The sequence below is a fragment of the Chrysemys picta genome, chromosome 24 (assembly GCF_011386835.1).
Source record: "Chrysemys picta bellii isolate R12L10 chromosome 24, ASM1138683v2, whole genome shotgun sequence".
Classification (NCBI taxonomy): Eukaryota; Metazoa; Chordata; order Testudines; family Emydidae; genus Chrysemys; species Chrysemys picta.
The window spans coordinates 584,904-600,444 of record NC_088814.1 but is presented as its reverse complement, the minus strand read 5'-3'; the positions used below and the strand labels follow the sequence as shown (position 1 = coordinate 600,444).

Here is a 15,541-nt window from a genome sequence, read left to right as displayed (position 1 = left end):
AAGAATGAGGAGTACTTGTGGCACCTTGGAGACTAACAAATGTATTTGAGCATAAGCTTTCGTGGGCTAAAACCCAGTTCATCGGATGCATGCAGTAGAAAATACAGTAGGAATATACATATACACATACACATACACATACACATACACACACACACAGGACATGAAAAAATGGGTGTTGCCATACTAACTATAACAAGAGTAATCAGTTAAGGTGGGCTATATTATATTCAACATAATTTTTGTTTGGGCACCAGGCAAGGTGGCTGACTTTTCCAGTTGTGCAGCCTATTGCACAGTATTAGTTTTTCTAAAGCCATTTCTTTCTTCCTTCCTCTCTACCTGAAAGGTATGCTTTCTGGAGATGCCAGTTCAGTATGACAAGGGACAAGTTGTTTTGCAGCTACAAAAGATGTCCTCTTCCACTCTGACCCCTGGTGGAAACACTGGGAATACAAGCCTTCCCTATACCAATTCTATTCTACTCAGGTTGTTATGTGACCCTCATCACTGCAATATGATCATTTTCCAGAAGTGCATTGAGTGATATGATTAGTATCTGTCATGTGCGATTCTCTTTTTCTGTTTTTCTCCCAGTGAGAAGCTGTGTGTGGGGAGTGGTTTATTCTATTTTTAAAAATTTATTTATATCAATTTAATAGATGTACATTGTGCTGTGTGTTTACATTAGCAAAAGCAAGGTCAAAGATGTGAACCTTGCATTTAGAGCAGAAGGGGGAGATGGCTGTGGTAGTTCTTAGTCCCTGTGGGAGTCTGTTCCAGTCTTGGATAGACCCCCCTGTGAAAGTTCTGTCTCCTGCACAAATGACCTTTATCTTTGCTGGGGATCGTTCCATTGAACCAGAGAAGTAGCGCTTTCATCTGCAGTCCTCGTCCTAGAGTTTTGGGGATCTTTTAAATATCCTGGACTCAAACCATTTAGTGTCTTGAAGATAAGGATTGAGTCCTTGAATTGACATAGTAGTACACCTCTACCCCGATATAACGCTGTCCTCGGGAGCCAAAAAAATCTTACCATGTTATAGGTGAAACCGCATTATATCGAACTTGTTTTGATCTGCCGGAATGCGCAGCCCCGCCCAACCGGAGCGCTGCTTTACCGTGTTATATCCAAATTCATGTTATATCGGGGTAGAGGTGTATATGGTGAGCCCCTGAAGAGAGCAGAAGACAAATTTGATGTGTTTGCAGTAGCTCATGTTGCTGGGGAGATGGGTTGCCACATTCCATACTGGTTGTAGTTTCCAGAGGGCCAACAGCTTCATTCCCAATTAGACAGCATTCCTCTAACCTGTTAAGATGGGACCCAATCTCCTAGTACATGTGACTTGCAGATGCTACTTAGAAGCACCCCTAAACTGTGCACTGAATAGTACAGTTGTGCAACTTTAGTTAATAGAGACTGCACCATGCTGGAAACTCCTCAAAATGTGCACTATGATTATGATGGTTCTCATGTCTTGGATAGATTAACTCAAAGCTCTGAAGCAGACAGACAATTCCTGCTTGGATACAACCCTACTGCTTTTTGAGATACAGCACATAGAGCAGAAATCAATGTTACTGGGAAGCAAGTTCTAGCTAGGGTACCACATGCTCATCTAATATCACAGAACTGGAATAATTACATTCCAGCTCAGTATTTATAACCCAAACCAGGCAGACATCCTGCAAACAAACTCAGCACACAGGAAAATTTCAACACAAAATAAATAAAAAAAACAAACAGGATTGAAACCATTCTTGTAGTTTGTCTTACAAACACTGACTAACAGGCTAAGAGAGACACTTCCTCCTCTGCCACATGTTTTACTAAAATGGCTCATCGCACTGTGTTCAGCATCTTATTTTTCAGGAGGACATGTTTCAAAATGAACATTCACACACCCATCTTTGGATTGGTGAAGGTTCATAAAGACAGGACCAGCCCAATCAGTGAATGATATTACTAAGCCCCCTCCCCCCCGTTTTCCATCCAAAAATCCAATACACACTATGTTTTAATAGGAAGTAAGGACTTCAAAGATCTCCTACCACCAACCCACCTTTTCCCTCCCCCACTCCCACACACAAGCAACCATCACTAGAGGGAAGATATGAAATAAGTTTCTAAGCAGGACAGAGGGAAAGAAGTAAGAACAAAAGAAAACCAGAAAGGGATTAGAAAAACTATTCCACTGGGGATAGTCCTTTGCCACACAGTTAAATTCCATTTCCTCTACCTTTCAAAACCAAGTTATGGCACACCAGGTGGAATCGTACATTTCTTGTGAGCATGGGCAGACAAGGTCAAAACAGTCAAATCTGTTCTAGCCTCAGTACAAAAATAAAACGAATACATGCAGTAGGGAATTACAGTAGCAAAAATCTACCTGGTGCAGAAAGAAACATTCAGGAAATAACTTGGCTTGAGTCATTTTAACTCTTTAGCTGTTCTTAAAACGTGTTAGACAGAAATGGCTTCAAAATATTAACTCACTTTTGACCCTGAATCCTTTGTTGTTGTGGTTTTGAGATATGCTCCTAATGGATTTACTTGAACAGTTTCCATGCTTTAGCCATCTTAAAATCAGCAAGTACAACCTACCTTCAACATGTGGAAAAATTCCCCTTTATTTAGATAAAATGTCATACATCTAGGCAAGCATGGTGTTAACAGGCCGAGTCATGTTGCGAAACCCTTAAGGGTTTCACAGTTCTTGTATCCACATCAGGAGGACAGATCATTCAGAATCCCAGAATCCCAGAAATTAGCAGCATGTAAGAACAGGCTAAGTATTTTCTGTTCACTGCTACCATTCTTCTTCAACAGCTGCCACAGAAATGGATTTCAGCTCAATGAACCTCAGTGAATAATGTAGAGAAGAAAAACATGCTATATAAACTTTGCCAAGTACCACAACGACTCCAATTAAAAGGCCACATCAAAATGACTTTTACTTGGTCAAAGCAAATAAAACAGTTTCTGCTGCAAAACAGTCTAAATAATAATTGCTAATACCAAAATCTACAGCAATCGTAGCCAAAAAAGCAGCATCAGCATTAACTCTCATTCCTGCATCCTTAATTTTTATGAGTCTCCCAACTTTTAAAATTGATAACTTGCTAGAGTAATAAAGAAAGAACATTACACTTTTATGACTTAGATTCTCATGAAAATGCAAAATAAATGGGCCCAACTTCCACAGTATCCATAGCTTTTTGCTCACTTTATAATTACTACCATGAGAGGTTAGTAAGTGTTGTAAAATCCCAGAAGTATTTTTTAATATTGCCGTCTACTGCTTCTCTAGCATAGTGGTTCTTAAGCATTTTTCCCTGGTTTATTATTTAGCAAATATGCTGTTAGCTTTAAGAATCAAATCCATGTTGCCTCTCAGAGTTCTCCCATCAATGAGAGGTGAAAGTTGCACTGGACAAAACTCTCCCTTCACACAAGATATTCTACTGTCCCTTAGGGAGCTCCACATACATATGGGAAACAGAACATGGTAGAAAATGTGCACCAGGCAAACCTGAAAGCAAAACTTGACAACTGTGTTGGATTATATTTTCTCTCTGAGTAATTGTTCACTATTTATTGTCATTATAACAAATCATGCAGTGATTCAGAGATTTACCAAAGAAGCACCAGCATTATTACACCCTAAATGCTCCAGAAGAGGTAGTACAATGACATTTGACTAGTCATAAAGAATATAGAGTCTTCTACACTGTGGCTTTACAATGAAAGAGATCACACTATAACATGTCCACTGCAGTTAGGCCAAGTCATTTTCTAGTCACCGGGGCAAAAGCTAGATGTTAAGCTTGTTTAAAACTCAACTCAGACCTTTCATCCCTGAATTATTTTCTATTAAATGCAAAATCTACCACATATGTGGTTCTTAGAAATTAAGAGTCTGTCCTAAATTCATCAAGAATTTCTGAATTTCCTAGCTTTAACATCCTGTTTGTTTTAAAGGACTATATACCTTGTGTAGAGACAAGCAGGCTGGATCCAAGCTCTCTCACAAGCAGCACTTGGATCCAGCCAGTTCCAGTTTTTTTCTCCACTACTGAATAGTTAAGGGAGGTTCATGCTTCCTTGTTAATAAAGGCAGGATTTGTTAGAACACCTGTTTGTTACATGTATCCAGGTGCTGTTTTTAACTCTTCATGCTTAGAGCTGAGCAGATGCAAGTATTTTCTCAATAAGCTCTCTGAGATACAGAAAGCTTGGACCTCACAAAACCCAAATATTCATTTTCCAAATGGCCCCAGCTGTGGCTGTGCGTAGAGTAAGTAGTGTTTGAATACAAGAAAAAAAAAAAAGTAAACAATTTGTCATAATTCACTGCGATGAGCAAACTGCAGCCCGCGGGACCGTCCTGCCTAGCCCTTGAGCTCCAGCCAGGGAGGCTAGCCCCCGGCCCCTCCTCTGCTGTCTCCCCCAACCCGCAGCCTCAGCTTGCCGTGCCGCCAGCGCTCTGCTGCAAGCTCCTGCCGGGCAGTGCGACTGCAAGAGCTGTTGGCCTGCCCCGCTGCTCTAGACTACGCGGCAGCGTGGCTGGTTCCGGCCGGGCAGCACAGCAGCCAGTCCTGGTGTTCTGAGAGCCATGGTAAGGGGGTGGGGAGTAGGGGGATTAGATAAGGGGCAGAGGGTCCCAGGTGGCAGTCAGGGGACAGGGAGCGGTTGGATAGGCGTGGGAGTCCCGGGGAGCCTGTCAGGGGGCGGGGGTGTGGATAGGGGTAAGGGCAGTCAGGGGACGGGGGGTTTGGATGAGGGGTCCCGGGGGCGTGGCGGTTGGGGGGGGGGGGCCTGGGATGGGACGGTCAGGAGACAAGGAGCAGGGGGGACTGGATGGGTTGGGGGTTCTCAGGAGGGCAGTCTGAGGGGCCGGAAGTGGGAGGGGCAGATAGGGGGCGGCGACCAGGCTGTTTGGGGAAGCACAGCCTTCCATACCCAGCCCTCCATACAGTTTCGGAACCCCGCTGTGGCCCTCAAGCCAAAAAGTTTGCCCACCCCGGTGCAGTATGAAGTCCAGATTATTCCCCTGACATACCATATTGGGCACTCCAAGTTCTTCTGCATAGCCAAAAGCACATTTTGCACATCTCCAATGGCAGCCACAGACGAGTCCATTCCTCAATTCCAAACACAATCTACAAAAAAGAAATTTATTCTGGCACATAGTATCTCATTCACATTTGCCTGCAATGTGAACATTACTACATTCATATGTACTATGCAGCATGTATTAGGCTCCTCAGAGAATTTGATGGATCCTTGCTCTAAAGGGTTCACAATCGAGAATATAGACTTGACATTACAAGGTGACCACAAACTAGAGGAATAGAGTAGTGTGGGGAAAGTAACAGAAATAAGATCATATGGCGACTCAGCGAACTCATGTACACTTCTTGATGAACAACTTTTTTTTCAAGCTTTCATTTAAAATATTAGTTTATTTCTTTGAGGTTTTGGGGCAGATGCGAGTCTTTAGGAGGGACCTAAATGCAGTGAGGGTGATGCCTTAGCGAATAGGCTTCAGCAGAGTTTTCTAGATACAGAAGGCAGCATAGAAAATAGCAGAGATTTATGTGAGAAGTCAAAAGCTGGCATCACTGGTGGACAGAACAGATGAGGACATGAAAGTAGACTATATTAAAGATATAGGGAGGAACTGAATCTCATAGTCTTGAAGGCCAGAATTTGACCTTAATATGCAGACGGTTGGTGAACAAGTGCAGGGCTTTCAGGGTTGTGGGGAAAATGCTGTTATAGCAGCTAACAAGGAAATTATTTTGTCAACTGAATTTTGGATAGGTGAGGTGCACGTCAAGAAGAGGAGGTTGTAATATTCAAAGCAGGAAATGGTTAGGGCAGATACAAGTATCTTAGGCTATGCCTACACTGTGCACATTACAGCGGCACAACTGTGCCACTACAGCCATACTGCTGTAAGGTACGCAGTGTAGCTGCTCTTTGTCGGCAGGAGAGAGCTCTCCTGCGGACAAAATAAAACCACCCCCAACAAGGGGCAGTAGCTTTGTGGATGGGAGAGCGTCTCCCACTGATAAAGCACTGTCCACACCAGCGCTTTTCATCAGTAAACCTTTTGTCGGTCAGGGGTGTGTGTTTTTTTCACAGCCTTGACTGACAAAAGTTTTACCGAGGAAAGTGCAGTGTAGACATACCCTTAGTTGTGAGGAGGGCCAATCCTGAGCTCCACTGACTCATGCTTCCAGGATCGGGGCCTTGCACATGAACAGTTTCCAGAACTAATGAAAAGCTAAATAGATTTACATAAAACATTTAATATTTCTTAAATTAACTTGCAGAAAACATGAGAAATTATCTGATAATGGTAGTCCCTTTAGCCACTGGCATAAAATCTTTAGAAATGATTCCCTATGTGTACATAACTGCTCTGCTGCTCACATGAAATGCAAGGAAGTACAAAATGGATCTTCACCTCTGTGTGCCTGTTACCCCTCCCCATTATTTGAGCATCTGGACCATAAGCTCTTCAGAGTAGGTACTGGCTCTTACAATGTGTAAACACTGTGCCTCGCATAATAGGGTCCTCGTCTCAGGTGTGGCTTCTGGGACGGGCACCCCTCTTCTACAAAGTTTTTTTTTTTTTTAATTAAATACCTACATAGTGAAATACTTTAGAGAGGCCACTGCAAAGATTCTAATGGGAGAAAAACATAATTAATGCTACCTTTATTGCTGTTTGCTGATGATTCCAGTATAGGTCGTCTGTAGCTGAGCAAGTGGCAATGCACATCATACGTCTGCAGAATGAGAAATCTTATACTCTCTTGGCTGACATAGTAGACTTGGAATCTGAAAAACCTATTAGATCACACAAGGAATAAAATCAGCTTTTGGAGTTGTGGGTAGCAGGGTAAGAATACACAAATCAAAATTGACTGAACTCAGTTTAAATCTTACAAGTATGGGCTATTCAAATGATGTGCAGTTGGAGACCAGAAACAAAACATGATATAGTCACAGTGAGCACTCAGCAGCAAAAGCAGGTGGCACTTGCAGAAGCTCGGATTAGCGTTAGCCTGAACGATCAGATCTAGATTTTGAACCAAAAGGACGCCCTGTGCCACCTTATTCAAGGATGGCAGTTTCTAGGTATGAGACTTTTCACTTAAGAGGGATTATTGCATAGACTCAGTTCTGAAGCTCAGACAGGTGGGGGCAGCACTGTCTTAAATTTACACTGAAGCAAAGACAAAAGTAAACACAGAAAAAACCGAGGGAGAATCAACCACGCTGAAACCGAGAGAGCAAGAGGCAGACAGCCTAGCCCTGTCCTCACAAACAGAACAGGTGAAAGGAGGAATAGACAGGCAAGCAAACTGCAGAGCCCAAGGGCAATCACAGCAGCCCCTCATTTAAAGAGAATGAGAGTGTTGACACCCCAGAACCACAACAGGGGGGGGTCCTCCTCAGACAAACAATAGGCCCAGGCAGCCAAACCAAGAGAGTGTAATGGTTCCCCCAGCCAGAGCTCTCTCCTGCTCCTACTCACTGCACCCCACTCCCCGGGCCCTGTCACGCCATGCCCCTTACCCCCAAACCGTGTCAGCTTAGGGCTTATCCCTACAGATCCTGCACCACACATGTCCCCCCACCCTAAACCTTGCCAGAATCAAGCCTACCCCTTGCATCAGCTTGGACCCTAATCCCCAGAGGTCCTGCTTTGAACACCCCCCAGCCCCCAAACCTTGTCCGTCTAGGGCTCTACCCCCACCCCCGGGGCCCTGCCCCACACATGAACCCCCATCCCCAAACCCTGACAGTTTAGGGCCTGCATCCCAAGGCCTGTCCCACCCACAAGCCCCGTCATTTTAGGGCCTACCCCCTCATCCTGCCCCACACATGCACCCCCTCCCCCAAGCCTTACCAGCTTAGGAACCTATCCCACACCTGAACCCTGCCAAGTTAGGGCCTAACCCGCCCAGGCCCTGCCCTGCCCCACCTCTACTAGCTTGAGGCCTACCCCACACCTGCACTCCCACCCCCGAGCTAGGCCAGCTTGGGGCCCCCTACCCCACCCCTGAGCTAGGCCTAACCCCTTCCCCCGCCCTGCCCCATCGAGCCCTGCCAGCTTAGGGCCCGCCCCATACATTCCCTCTTCCCTTTCCCCCATCCCAGGCGTTACCCCCCCCCCCATCCCCTCCCTTCCCCGCCGGCCGACACCCGCCCCCATCCCCCTCGCACACTCACTCGCCAAGTGCCTCACTCGAGCTGAAGGTATTTCGCGCCCTTTCCATCACCTAGGAAACCACCGCACCCAAGTAGCCAATCACACAGCCGAGTTCGCGTCACATGGGGAGAAGGGTTTCTCCGTATTGGCTCCACTACAGCCACATGACTGATCGCGCACCCGGACGTGAGGGTCACTTAGGGTAGGAGAACCCCTGATTGGCTGTGCTGCCCCATGTGACCTCTGGGCTTGTTTATTCCGTCACGGGCGGAAAGCGAGCGGCGAGGCCTGGAGTCCCTCACCGAGCGGGGCAATGTTTGGAGCCAGGCCCAGCGTAGGAGGTACGCGCCGCCCCGACAGGGACTACGACTCCCAGCGTGCACTGCACAGGCCGGCCCCTCTGGGGAGTGGTGTATGCTGGGAACTGTAGTTGTCAGAGTGAGGCATCCTGGGAGTTGTGGTTCCGGGTGAGGCGGGGAACGTCGGGCGCTGAAACTTACGGCGACGACGCTGTGCGTGCCGGGAATTGCCGTCCTAAGGGTGCGGCATGCCGGCAGCGGCAGTTCACCCCGGAAGTGGAGGGTGTTGGGAACCGCTCTGCCCCGGATCCAGCCTCCCTCTCCCCTCTTGTTTATTGTTGTGGTCCCCAGAAACGTGGCCCCACCCCTCATCGTTGAGACCAATCCAAAGGAGGGAGGCTGTGAGTGGCAGGCGCGCAGACCAATCGGGCGGCAGTAAAGGGGGCGGGCCAGATGAGGTGAATCCGCCATGTTAGGATCCTCTATCACAACAGTGAGGAGCGAGCGGCGCCTGGAGCCTCCCCCTGCCCAGGGTCCCGCTGAACCGCCCCGCTCCCCTGCCGGGACCGGCCTCGGGCGGGTAAGGACCCCCAGCGGGGGTGTGACTTCCCCCGGTGCCCCCGCCCGATCCATGAACCCCGAGCCGGCTCCCCCCGTGCTCGGGGCAGGTCACAAGCCTCGCTCGGGGCAGGCTCCCGGGCTGGGTGTGCATCTTGAGTGGCAGCGTCCCAGCCCCCCACCGGCCCCAGCCCCCCTCCTCCGACCCCCCACCGGCCCCGGGGCCCGGCCCCAGCCCCCCCTCCTCCGACCCCCCACCGGCCCCGGGGCCCGGCCCGGTCCCAGCCCCCCCGGCCCCGGGGCCCGGCCCGGTCCCAGCCCCCCCCGAACCCCCCACCGGCCCCGGGGCCCGGCCCGGTCCCAGCCCCCCCCTCCCCCGACCCCCCACCGGGGCCCGGCCCGGTCCCAGCCCCCCCCCTCCCCCGACCCCCCACCGGGGCCCGGCCCGGTCCCAGCCCCCCCCTCCCCCGACCCCCCACCGGGGCCCGGCCCGGTCCCAGCCCCCCCTCCCCCGATCCGCCAGCGGCCCCGGGGCCCAGCTCCCCCGACCCCCCCACCGGCCCCAGCCCCCCCCGACCCCCACCGGCCCCGACCCAGCCCCCCCCCCCCCCCCCCCACCGGCCCCGGGGCCCGGCCCGGTCCCAGCCCCCCCTCCCCCGACTAAAAACAGAGTGCCAGAAAAGCTTGGTTACCTGAAGCACAGAAAAAAGCTGTGTGGGGATTGCGTGAAAGGGCAGTGATGCACTCACTCAGCTGTGTGATCAATCATGAATACATTCTAGCCCCTTCAGGACTGAGGGAAGGAATTGCTGCTAGTCGCCTGACTCTAGGTTGCAATGTAAACAGTTGTTGGAAGAGGTGTAGCAAATTTCCAGTATTGACATGGAGCCAAGACTCCAGTTGAAGTCTCTGTTGGATGGCTAATTTGTGAAGAGAAATACACCTCTACCCCGATATAACGCGACCCAATATAACACAAATTCGGCTATAACGCAGTAAAGCAGTGCTCCAAGGGGGCGGGGCTGCGCGCTCTGGCGGATCAAAGCAGGTTCAATATAACGCGGTTTTACCTATAACACGGTAAGATTTTTTGGCTCCCAGGGTCAGCGTTATATCGGGGTAGAGGTGTAGCTGAAAACTGTGTCCTTTGTGTGAGCAAAGGTGTCTTTCTACAGGCAAAGTATTGTTAATTCCTGGACAAACAAAAATGCAGGCATTTCAGTTAAGATCACCTTTGTTGTTTTAACCTCTTTGTTCAAATCGTAAATATTAAGGACTAAATTCTCAATTCCAGTGAAGTCAGTGGAGTTGCATTCCGTTTCCACAGAAGAGACTTTGGCCTGAAATGTCTTGACATATTTTAGGGTAACAGTCTTTCTTTTTCCATAGCCCCACAGCATGGAGCCCCAGGTAAACCTCAGTGTGACTTTTAGAGGTGAGACTCAGAGTTTCCTGGTTTCAGATTCATCAAACACTACCTGGGCTGATGTGGAAGCCATGGTGAGTTTTGTAATTGTGTTCATGGATCCTGTATACTATCCTGTCTCTTTCCAACTTTCATAGAAATCTAGGAATTAAAGAACATTCATTTTTAATATAGGCAATTGTATTTCTTTTGAGAAAAGCAAATTAAAGGGAATGTTAAAATAGATAATTGCCACTGTGAAGAAGTTCTTAAAGTTCCTTTTATTGATGCAGTTAAACACAAGATCCTCTAGACTTCATTAAGCTATTAGCTACGTCTATGTTACATATTTCTGCTGGCATAGCCGTGTTGGTCAGGCATGTGAAGAGAAGTATCTCTGGCTAATGTAGCTGTGCCCATAGAGGCCCCTAGCGTAGATGCAGTTCTGTTGGCAAAACTGCACTTTTACTGGTATGTCTTGTTTTCTTTAGTGGTGGCAGTATGGTAAAAGTGCAGCTTCGCTGCTATAAACTGTGTCCACACTAGGAGCACATGGCTGATACAGTGTAGACATGGCCTTAGTAAACTTAACCTAAAGCTCCAGTTGCCTTGAATACTAATCCAATTTGGTTATGTTATTTCAAAATCATAGAGAAGTTCTTATGTTTGATTAATCTGTGAAAACTTTAAAAATGAAGCTTCTCTCCCTTTCCTTTTCAGCCTTGGGAGTCATAATCATGCTATCATCTTTTTTTTTTTTTTCCTCTTTGTCTCTCTAAACCCCACCAATCTCGCTCCCTTTTACCGTTGATTGTGCTTTCTAAAATTGGTTGCAACAAGCTAGTTTTGGGGTGAAATTATATTTTATTGTGAAAGTTTGAATCTTTCATTTGGCTTATCTGAAAGTAAGAGGTAATGTCTCCATATCCTGTTCTTTTCCACAGCACTAACAATTACTAAGGATTCAAATTTAGGCTTTTTCCACCATCAAATGCACTGACTAGTCCTCAACTTCTTAATTCCCTTCCCTACCGAAATAGATATAGGGAAATGACGTACCTTAATGGTTCTCCGCCTTGGCTATGACTGGTTCTCCTGAAACTTGATCTTTGTTCTGAGGTGCAGTGGAATTGCTGACATAAGTGATCAGCTTCTTGTTATGTTAGTGGTTTTTTATGGACTGGTTTGCCTTTTGGATGCAAGTGTTTATCTTGCATATAAGCTGTGTGTGTAGACTCATATAGTCACTTGTTACCAGTCTGTATATCATATGGTAGGTGACTGGTCGCTGAAAAGTATTAGCTTGGATTTGCATTTCCAACATTTTCTAGTTACACTCTTTCACTGGGATAGCTGTCTGGGAGAGTTCACAATTCCATTAACCATAGCAGAAATAATGCATCAAATTCGTTTCCACCTGCAGTAACACCCCATCTTTATCCTGTTTTTGTTCATACCCTCACAAAGATGCATCTTGACATAATGGGCAGTTATCAGCTTATATCTCTACTTTCCATCACTATCTAAGACTTGGCTATTATCTTTGAATGATACATCTTGGGAGAGGGCCCTGCTTCACAGCTCTCATCCTTGTATTCAGGAACTGAACAGCACTAACACCCTTGAGAGCTGCACTTTAATGTTCTGGAAGGAGTTGTAGTTCAGATTTAAAATACTGTATTGGCATGACAAGCTATTCAGATGTTTCTAAAGGGCAGAAAAGGACAGGACCATCAGATCTGTACTCCCATTTCCTACTCACACTGGGAGTGAGGGACATAAGTCAATTGCAGTGCTTCCTATAGCTCCATTGAGATACTTGAGTGCTGGGGCAGATGCTCCAAAACATTCAGTGTTGTAGTTTCTCAACTGGGAGCTTTGCCATTTTATCTATAAATTATCTGCAATGATAAACCTGCAGAGAAGGATTCTATTAGGAGTGCTGAGACCACTTTTCAAAGGTGCTGATTCTGGGGTATATTGCTGGGGACAACTGCATTGATTGTCCTGATATGCTACACTGATTGTAGTTATTACACTGGGGAGTTGCTCAATTTCTCAGGAAACTACTGTATAAGAAACTCAGCTTTCACTTGTCTTCCATCCCCACTGGTTGTCTCTACTAGGTTCAGAATTGCAGAAACCTGGCCCGTATGTAATTCTTCCTTGTGTCAAGTAGAGAGATTTGAATCTGCTTGGGGAAAGAAAAGGATTGTTTGCTTATGTAAATTTCATAATTGCGAAAACATACATGGCCCTCAAAGACTTATCACAGTAGGAAACATCTGCCAGTGTTTATGGCTCATTTGGAGCCATTCAGGGCTAATGCAAAATACAGAATGGCTGCATCAAACTATTTTCCTGAATCTGAAACACATGAAGTTAGAGATTCCATGTGGTCCCACAGAGCAGAGTATCAGGCAGTGGGTAATGCAGGAGTACGTACTTCACTCTGAGTGCTTGTGTAGCTTCAGTATTTGAAAACCCAAGGGGACAAGTGAAGCAGGTATGTGGAAAAAAAGGCTCTTCACATGAGTAAACAGTCTCCTGATTGCTTGTTTGTGTAAAAGTGCAGGTGCTTAAGAATAGTTTGCCTCAGCCTTTCTTTATTGCAGGGTGTTTACACAGAATAGGACCATAAACCTTGTGTAAATCCCATTTCAGTGGAAAGGTTGCTAAATGAAGCTTGGGTTTAGGTGCATATTAACTAAGGAAGAAGGGATCAAAGGGGAGTATTGCCCTTGGTCGTGATAGGTATTTAAATTGTGTAAGGCCTAAAGGAAAGGCAGAGAGAGGGATGTAACGTGACTGCAGAAAAATGGATTTAATAAAACTCAATTGATCTCAAATGAGAGACAATGGGAGGGGAGAGTTTAACCATCTCCCCTATTAATAACTATGACTAGCTGAGAACTACCATGTTCCTGTCTCACTCTCTTTATTTTTACTTGCAGGTGAAAGTTTCATTTGATCTAAACAACATACAGATCAAATACATGGATGAGGATAATGATGAGGTACTTATGTTAGTGATTGTGTGTGTGTGTGTGTGTGTGTGTGTGTGTGTGTGTGTGTGTGTGTGTGTGTGTGTGTCCAACATTAGTGTGAGGCCAGTAACCAGTTGATGGTTTCTAGCTGGTTGTTCAGGCAAATGGTGTGTGTTGTGTTGGACAGGTCAGAGTTAACTCCTTTTGGAATGCTGCAGCTCCACATGCAGGATTCACTTTGCTGGTTTCCCCTCTTGTAAAATGAGATGTTCCTGTTTCAAAAAGATGGAAAACTGCTGTCCTGTTGCCATTTCCCATGGACTACTGAAAACCTGTAGTCGTTCCATGCTGTTATGTGGGAGGGATGTTCCTTTTCCTGAAGACTCACAGGGTTGTAGCTACTTGTGTTGTCAGCCACTGCAAAGCCCTAGCTACTTAGTGCATGCCATTTCTCATGGAAAATTTAGGTTTATTACTATGACGTGAAACATTCAAATTCTTTGCATATCTTATTCAAACTCCATGGTCTCTATGAAGTGATGCTTCCATCCTGAGTGAGTAAATTGCCTACTTGTAATTGTTCTTTTTGGGTAACTTCCTGCATGGCATAACCTGATTCACTCACTGCCTCTCAATATATAGTTAGAGGTTTAGATCACAATAAAACTCTTAGGTAGCTCCTGAACACTGCCCCTGTTGGATAGCTCACAGCTCTTCTTGTATGCTGGGAGAAAAACCAACACTTCTGGAAGCTTTGAGGAGAGCCCTTTCTGGTACTTTACTTTAGCAAACAGATCAGTATTGTGTTGTCTCAAGGAAAAGATTACAGGAATGGAGTCTCCCTTTATGTTTAAGTCACACCTATGAAGACTAGCTACTCTCTTTGTTAAACTTCATTCAGAAATGCTAACTGATGACTCATTGCCCAGGATCTTCAGAATCAACAGTCTGTAGTGATGAAATAGGATCTTTCTTATGCGACAGATTAGTAACTTTTCTGTGCACACTTACTAATCAGGCAAACTGTAGGAGATGGGGCTGGCTTGTGTCGAATTCAGTTGAGCATTACACCTTGAAAGGTAATAGGTCAGATCCTGCTTGTGTGATTGTTTCTGTCAATGGCCCAAAGACACGGATGGAATCTTCTCCAACTTGCTTCTAGTAGACAGGGTTGTGCCTCGAGGCCTCAGTTGGGGATTGGTATACAAATCTAGTAAAAAGACCATACAATCTAGGTTAATAACAAGATGCAGCAGGATGAAATAACATCTGGGTGGAGATGAGGATGAGGTAACAGAAGTAAGACAGTTTCTGAAATTCAGAATAAGAAATAATTTTATTTGAATAAATTTTCAAATGTAGTTGGAACATATAGGGAGTAGTAATAGGAAATATTAATGATGTGGGGGCTTTTGCTCACTATTATTTCTCTTCACAGGTCTCTGTCAATAGTGAAGGTAAGGTATTACTTTGCTTTTCATACTTGGTTTATTATTTTCAGTAAAAGAATAGCACTGCTTAGATTTCTGGGGAAACATGGTACTGCTAGGCAGTGCCAAGTCAGGGCATCTCAGTGGCGAAGAGGAAAGGTCTGGGCTTCTGAAAATCTATAGCACTACTATTCTTAAGACTCCCCTTTTAACCATCCTTCTGTTGTCTCCCTGACTTCTGAGCTTTGCTGGAAGCTATGTAGAGAGATGGTTTTTAAATTGTAGTTATTAAAAAGCCTGTGGAGTGTTGGCTAGTTCTGTCACCCTCATGGAATTGTCCTGCTTTTGTTTTGTGTGAGTGGCATCTGATCATTCCTCCCCCTAAAGTTCCCTGGACGGGGAATCCATGCTTGGTTGCTGGATGCTGACTTTATCATCAAAAAAAAAGAACAGGAGTACTTGTGGCACCTTAGAGACTAACCAATTTATTAGAGCATAAGCTTTCGTGGGCTACAGCCCACTTCTTCGGATGCATATAGCTATATGCATCCGAAGAAGTGGGCTGTAGCCCACGAAAGCTTATGCTCTAATAAATTGGTTAGTCTCTAAGGTGCCACAAGTACTCCTG

The 15,541-nt window shown here is 46.0% G+C and overlaps 2 protein-coding genes across 14 annotated transcripts in view; one reads left to right on the top strand and one right to left on the bottom strand.

The window, feature by feature from the left end:
- BRCA1 (BRCA1 DNA repair associated) overlaps positions 1-8,859 on the bottom strand; it is a 48,445-nt gene extending 39,586 nt beyond the window's left edge. For 2 of the 5 annotated variants that reach the window (XM_024111367.3, XM_024111371.3), the window contains exons 1-3: positions 8,255-8,463; positions 6,732-6,865; positions 5,067-5,166 (exon numbers count right to left, since the gene is read on the bottom strand). In XM_024111367.3, coding sequence (XP_023967135.2) covers positions 5,067-5,146 — 80 coding nt within the window. In that variant the 5' untranslated portion in view covers positions 5,147-5,166; positions 6,732-6,865; positions 8,255-8,463. Of the gene's footprint in view, positions 1-3,995; positions 4,019-5,066; positions 5,167-6,731; positions 6,866-6,964; positions 7,824-8,254; positions 8,464-8,734 lie in introns of those variants that run through there. The other 3 variants (XM_042844013.2, XM_024111368.3, XM_065577579.1) reach the window with 3 other exon arrangements.
- Positions 8,436-15,541, top strand: part of NBR1 (NBR1 autophagy cargo receptor) — a 30,108-nt gene continuing 23,002 nt past the window's right edge. For 4 of the 9 annotated variants that reach the window (XM_065577585.1, XM_065577584.1, XM_065577581.1 and 1 more), the window contains exons 1-4: positions 8,806-8,934; positions 10,481-10,591; positions 13,451-13,513; positions 14,922-14,940. In XM_065577585.1, coding sequence (XP_065433657.1) covers positions 10,490-10,591; positions 13,451-13,513; positions 14,922-14,940 — 184 coding nt within the window. In that variant the 5' untranslated portion in view covers positions 8,806-8,934; positions 10,481-10,489. Of the gene's footprint in view, positions 8,576-8,805; positions 8,935-8,955; positions 9,114-10,480; positions 10,592-11,216; positions 11,409-13,450; positions 13,514-14,921; positions 14,941-15,541 lie in introns of those variants that run through there. The other 5 variants (XM_065577583.1, XM_065577582.1, XM_065577588.1 and 2 more) reach the window with 5 other exon arrangements.